Source organism: Abramis brama (assembly GCF_963993115.1).
Source record: "Abramis brama genome assembly, chromosome: 25".
Classification (NCBI taxonomy): Eukaryota; Metazoa; Chordata; class Actinopteri; order Cypriniformes; family Leuciscidae; genus Abramis; species Abramis brama.
In genome coordinates, this window is record NC_139987.1 from 707817 (window position 1) to 715000 (window position 7184).

At 37.3% G+C, this 7184-nt stretch overlaps 1 protein-coding gene across 1 annotated transcript in view; it reads right to left on the reverse strand.

Moving 5' to 3' along the window:
- Positions 1–5926: 5926 nt before the first annotated feature.
- The window catches only part of cUnh5orf63 (chromosome Un C5orf63 homolog), a 6121-nt gene continuing 4863 nt past the window's right edge, over positions 5927–7184 (reverse strand). Inside the window, exon 5 of the mRNA XM_084104306.1 lies at positions 5927–6202. Within this exon, the coding sequence (XP_083960432.1) occupies positions 6157–6202 (46 nt within the window). The 3' untranslated portion in view covers positions 5927–6156. The remainder of the gene's footprint in view (positions 6203–7184) is intronic.

A 7184-nucleotide genomic window follows, 5' to 3' on the forward strand; every position in this document is an offset into this window, starting at 1 on the left:
TTTTCAGGGTGTTCTCTTTCATTACGGTAATTGCAATCATCTGTGAAATGAAGTAGTAAAACTAAGCAGTGTCGCGTTGTCAGACTATTGTGAGCTGTTCTCTGACTGGGAATTATGCATTTCTATATCACCTCTATCAATGCCTAGATGAATCTGCAGCGGTCAGGTGGTACAAGTAGGAGCTGTCAGAAAAGTCTCCGCTTACAAGCTGGAATTATGAGAACATGAACACTTTTTACAATTTGAAATCTCGTAATTATGCTAATTATATTATTACTCATAATTACCGCAAATTTCAATGTTTTTTTTCTAGGCAATAAGACAGTTGGCCACTTTAAAGCAACACTAAGGAACATTTTTTACCTTAAAATAATGTTTCCAAAATCGTATCAGTGGTTCAAGTCGTAACAGGGTGAAAGGCACTTCTGGAGTCGCTTTGCAGCCCTATATCTGATATAACCACACTATGCAAGGTTGCCAAACCGGGTCGCGTTTCTGTAGTTCGAATGAGACATAAGAAAACTACAAATTGTAACAAGCGTTACAATAGTCATGATTTAGTTTTTCTTCGTTTCTGATGTCGCAATACATCATACTTTCATGAAATCATGCAGCATAATCTACCTTGTCTGTGGACATCATTCATCCAAAAGCCGGTGCTGGATAAACGGCGAGCGTGCGTGCGACGGTAGGCTGCGGGCGGAGAAATTATTTACGACAGCGGTAATGGACAATTCCGCTTCCAACCTGTAGGGGGACCGAAGAGGAAAAGTTCCTTGGTGTTGCTTTAACTGGAAAACATATGGAGCTTAAAATATGACAATATGATTTGAATTTGAATTGTGTAAATTTGAATTATTTACAAGTGAAATCTAACAAAATTGAATTTTAGGTGGTAGTTTAACTAGTTCTGAATTTGATTTTTTTAAAACGAATATTGAACATTTGAAATTTAACAAATTGAAATGTTTTTATGGCTGAATTTCCCACTAAACATTGGACGTCGGATAGACGTGCAGATCATGTCTATATTGGGTCCGTCGGTCCATGACCAATTCTGGACATCTATTCGACGTCCAAACTAGGTCCACTATTTGGACGTCCAACCATGGACCCAACTTGAACGTCATATTTACGTTCAACATTGGACCTGAACTGGGTAATTTTTTTGGACGTCATTTGGACGTCTATGACAGGTGCAGGAAATTTACATGATTATTAATATTTTTTTTAATTTACAAATGAAGAGCTCTTTTTCAAAACGCGAGTTTGTCATGTCATTTTGCGGTGTACTGAACCTATTCACTGCTCCATCCACGTTTCCAAACCGCTATATTTAAAATGTACTGCAAGATGCAGTTTCTTTCCAAACCGCCGAACCTATTTTTAGCCTAAACGCGATAATCAGAAATTATCTCACTCTCTCACCCTCAAATCACTCGCGCCAGACGCTCAATTCGCCTCATTCGTGCCGCATGGCCTCCAGATGCGTGTAAACGCGTCTTTACATCAGACGCTCTTCGTGTTTGGTGTGAACACATCAACAATTTTGTTGTTTGATTTAAAAATCATTGTTCAACATGTTTAGACTGATAACTGGAGACGCATACAAATGACTGATGCTGTAGCTCAAACAGTAGAGCGTTGGCACTTACAACAGAAGATCACGAGTGTGTGTGTGTGTGTGTGTGTGGAGGAGAAGCCACTGTTTTGTTTGAGCGCACTGAGCGCGATTATTGTTTGAAAAAGACGTATCGTATCAAACAAACTTTTGTGGACGGACGTCAACATTAGACGTGCGGAAGACGTCGAAAAAAGACGTCGCCTGGCGTTACAAAACAACCCCTTCAATGGACCAAATTTGGACGTCCAAAAATTACATGAAAATGACGTCACTACGACGTCACACTGCGCAGTGGGTTTATAGACATGTATTTTCCAACAGCTATTTTTTTTGTTCTGAATTCGTATACTGCAAATATTCAGTTTAAAAAAATACAGATTCAAGTTTTCAAGATGAAGAAATTCGGAACTTCAAATTCAGTTTTCTAAAATTCAAGTTCAAAAATTCAGATCTTACCGAAAGTAGGTCACAGTCATCCACAGGGAAGAGTAAAGGATCTCAGATAAGTCGAACAGCAATATAAAGGGCAAGCTGTGCCGCACACAGTCCTACTTGTTATTCCAAACATTTCCCTGTGAAGACGCTGATTTAGCCTATAGGGGAGAGCCGGGACAGTTGAAACACTTTTCAGATAAATGTCATTTTCTAAGATAAGGTTACAGATAGATTTTTTATTTTTTTGTGATTAACATCTCACATATGTGTTCTCGTGTTATTCGGTACAAATATAGAATGATTTAAGTAAAATTTGACTTTGAACGGGAGTTGTGCTTTGTTTCAATCGTCCCGCCTGCGGGACGAATGAAACACGGGTGGGACGGATGAAACATAACAGTTTAAACGGCAACTATTCATCTAATGCTTATTTTTGTGAACAATATCTGACAAGTAACTTATGTACATATTGTTACAAACATATTTTGTAATTTATTTTAATTTAAAGGTTCATATTAACCATTTTTGTTCTGTCGCCCAATAAATAATCGGTGATAAGCCTATGCGCATTTTGTAATCTTTCTAATAGGCTATTTTGACGAAGATAAACAAATCCGTTTACAATTAATTTCCTTACATTTCTTCCTTGAGTCATATTGAGTGTTTGCTAGTTGAATAGCCTGTTATTATGAAGAAAACGAGGTCAACCAGAAGACCATAAATTAAATTTATTGAAGATTGAAGATTGGACAATTGATGATTATTACAGAGATAGCATGTGTTTTGTAATTGAAAATTAATTTGCATTAAAAGAAACACAAGTCTAGAAACAGTATATGAATATATGAACAGTATAGGCTATGACCAGGTTTAACGGGCAGGACGCGCTGTCGGGACGGTTTAAACACTTTCAACCGTCCCGACAGCGCCTCCTGTCATTTAAACCTCTTTTGCCCTTAAACTAAAAAACTCTGATATTGCACACTTAAGGGTGTGTTGCAGTACTAATACACCTGCCGTATTATCATTACAATTGCACATGAAACAATAAATCCAACTTGTCAGTCAAAAAAAAGTACCGCACGAAAGAATTCACTTACAGCTGAAAACAGCTTTGCGGCTTTAACTCCGAAACGGCACGACGTAAAGAAGAAATGTTTTCGCGGGTATGGTAGGCATTGCGTGCTGTACGTGCTGACGAAATTTGACGTACATGACGTGAGTGGTTTTCAAGGAAATCTCTGTGTTTCATCCGTCCCGCGTTTCAATCGTCCCGCCTCTCCCCTACGTGTATTTTGGGACTCGACTGAATTATGACTAAATCAGCGTATTTACAGGGAAATGTTTGGAATAACAAGTAGGACTGTGTGCGGCACAGCTTGCCCTTTATATTGTACAACAGACCAATTAAATTAGGCAGAATAACGTTTTATATGTTTGGTTGACTGTGTTTCATTTTGATAATGAGCAGTCTGCGATATGAAGCAACGCCAGAACTGATACTATGTTGTGTGAGAGCGCGAGCGCCATCTCTTTGTTCCACTGCTGGGAAATAACTTAATACTCTGTTATTTATAGTCATACAGATAATATGACATCATCCGAAACAGTAAAATGTATATTTTTATTTGTGTACATTCAAAATGACTACAAAATATCATGTCATTGGAAAAATAAATAAAACAACATGATGCGCTGCTTTAGCGCGTCTCGGCCTCTTTAGATCTTTCTGGCGCTCACCAAAAATGAACCAAAATACAGAGAATAGCCTTCTTGGCGCGCCTACTTTTGAAAGTCAACATTTAGATTATTTAACGTTAAATGCATTATATATGCCTGAGTCACTTTGGAATAAATCACAGCGTGTTTCATGATAAAGCGTGACTTAGCCTATAGTATACAGTCCAGAAAATAGGCTATAGGTTATAGCAAATTCAGACCAACTGCTGGTCTACACAGAGAAAAAGCCCTTTCTAAGCTCTTCTGTTGTACCGAGCCATTCGTTAGTCTAGTTGTTTGATGAGAAAGTTAAATGTAGCCTATAGTTGCAATACACGCGTTTTGTAAGCTCAGTGCAACTGCAGGAGCGGACTATTATTACTAGAATATTAGAAATCTAATACTCAAGCTGTTTTCTCATTTTTCTACTCTTAATATTAAATAAAAAACGACTGAACGAAAGATACACGGATTCTCTTGAACCACCACCGCGTTTGCGGCAGAAAACTACTGCAGTGCAGCCAAAATGCTCTGTTCGACTTATCTGAGATCCTTTACTCTTCCCTGTGGATGACCTGTGACCTACTTTCGGTAAGATCTGAATTTTTGAACTTGAATTTTAGAAAACTGAATTTGAAGTTCCGAATTTCTTCATCTTGAAAACTTGAATCTGTATTTTTTTAAACTGAATATTTGCAGTATACGAATTCAGAACAAAAAAAAAACTAGCTGTTTGAAAATACATGTCTATAAAATTCAGCCATAAAAACATTTCAATTTGTTAAATTTCAAATGCTCAATATTCGTTTAAAAAAAATCTAATTCAGAACTATTTAAACTACCACCTAAAATTCAATTTTGTTAGATTTCACTTGTAAATAATTCAAATTTACACAATTCAAATTCAAATCATATTGTCATATTTTAAGCTCCATAAAAACACACAGAGTTATGCAATTTAATCCGTTACAGTTACTGAGAATTTTTTTTTAAATTAAATTAGTTGCTTATGAAAATGTTAACGTTTACAAAGGGGGTTACTTTTGAATGTTTACTGTAAAAAGCCTGGGATATGTTGAATAATATTAATTTGCTGAAGTGATGAGATACTTAGTAGATTGTCCTCACTCAATGGCTGGTTGTCTAAGTGGTGTCCACAAAATAATATAGGGTTCATAGACAATTGGAAAAGTTTTTGGGGCAGACCTGACCTGTTGAAAAGAGATGCTATTCATCCCTCCTGGGTTGGTGCTGCTTTTCTCTCTAGTAATATGGCTCATAGTCTTAGAGCTCAAACATGACTAACTGGGGCTCGGGTCAGGAAGCAGACAGACTGGCTAAACCGACCGTCTGCTAGCGGCCTCGCGTCACCAAGGTCAGATAAATCCCATCACATAGAGCCTCTTCACCTAGATATCATCATATAGAGACTGTGTCTGTTCCCTGAATTAGGACATACAAAAAATGTCCAAACCCATCTAAGGGTAAAAATTTAATTGATGTTCAACAAATAAAAAACAGATCTAATACAGATGAGCAAATGATAAAGCTCGGGTTGCTGAATATTTGATCCCTTACTTCAAAAGCACTCATTGTTAATGATATGATTACAGACTATAATCTAGATGTGCTGTGTTTGACAGAAACCTGGCTAAAACCAGACGATTACTTTACCTTAAATGAGTCCATCCCGCAAGATTACTGTTATAAACATGAGCCTCGTCTGAAAGGAAAAGGGGGAGGAGTTGCTGTAATTTATAGTAATGTCTTCAGAATTAGTGAGTCTAGTTTCACATATAATTCATTTGAAGTGTTGGTGCTTAATGTAACACTATATAGTGTAAATGACAAATCACGCTTGAGATTTGTGCTGGCTACTGTATACAGGCCACCAGGGCACCATACAGACTTTATCAAAGAATTTGCTGATTTTCTATCAGAGTTATTACTGGCTGCAGATAAAGTACTAATTGTTGGTTATTTTAATATACATGTGTGGCAGTTTGCTCTCTTAAGCGCAATACAATACCAATTATGGCACAAGAAAAATAGACTACGCCACCCCGGAATGGGCCGGGGACCCACCTGTACATCAAGTGCAAAGCACACAGACACGCAGTGGCTGGGTCAGATATCAAACAACAGGAAAATGTTTCTCATCATTTATTAAATAACAGCAAGAAAACTAAAAAAAAAAATATATATATAATAAACACACATTGAAAGGAATACATCAACCATAACACATACTACACCCACAATTTAACCACTTCAGAATTGGGGGTTCGACTCGCCTGCCCAACAACCACTGCAATTATTTGTGCGCTCACCACACAACATCAAATCACAATCTGTGAACACTGCAAGTCGATAAGTGATCACCACCACACCAGGGGACTTTGGCGTTGAGTTATTACCCCAATTCTGAATGGGAAAAAAAGAAAAAGAACAATATTAAACATAGACAACCACACACACACACACACACACTCACACACACATACGTAAGAATCTGTTAATTGAACTCTCTTCGCATACAGACAAAAGGCATCGATTGGTCACACACAAAAGAAATGGAACCACCACTCACTGGCTGACGCTCATTAATAGCTTTTCAACATCGCGTCGCCCAATGATTAGCCTACGCTCTTCTGAGTGTAATCTCAGGTTGAATTACAAAAAAACCCCACATAAACATTCAAAACATACAACACCAATTTCACAAACATAAACACTTTAAAAAGACATCACGTTTTCCGCTAAAAGAACAAATAGAGGTGACAACACAGTTGTTTGCCGCTGTACCCAAGTCCAAAGATCAAACACTGAAATTGAGCGTACTAAATTTAGAATGCGTCACCACGGCCGTGAACGCGCCACTGTTCCGGTCGCCTCTGGACTCCTTATCACGGGACTGAGAAATGGAATAGTAAGTCAAGTGGTCACTATGGCAAGCCGTTTTAGCTTAAATTGTACCCAGCGTTACTCATCGTAATTGCATTTTTACTAGCAAGAATTCAATTAGAGAGCTCTACATTTCAATTCTTACTAGTAAGAATTACAATTACAGAGCTTTCTAATTCAATTATTACTAGTAACAATTCGATTAGAGAGCTCTACAAATGAATTTTTACTAGTCATATGTCTCCATTGACTTCCATTCATTTTTAATTAGAGAGCTCTACAATTGAATTGTTACTAGTAAGAATGCAATTGCAGAGCTCTTTAATTCAATTCTTACTAGTAACAATTTAAATAGAGAGCTCTCTAATCCTATTATTACTAGTAACAATTCCAATTGGAGAGCTCTCTAATTCAGTTGTTACTAGTAAGAATGCAATTGCAGAGCTCTTTAATTCAATTACAGAGCTCTGCAATTATACATATCTTTAATTCGTATTTTTAC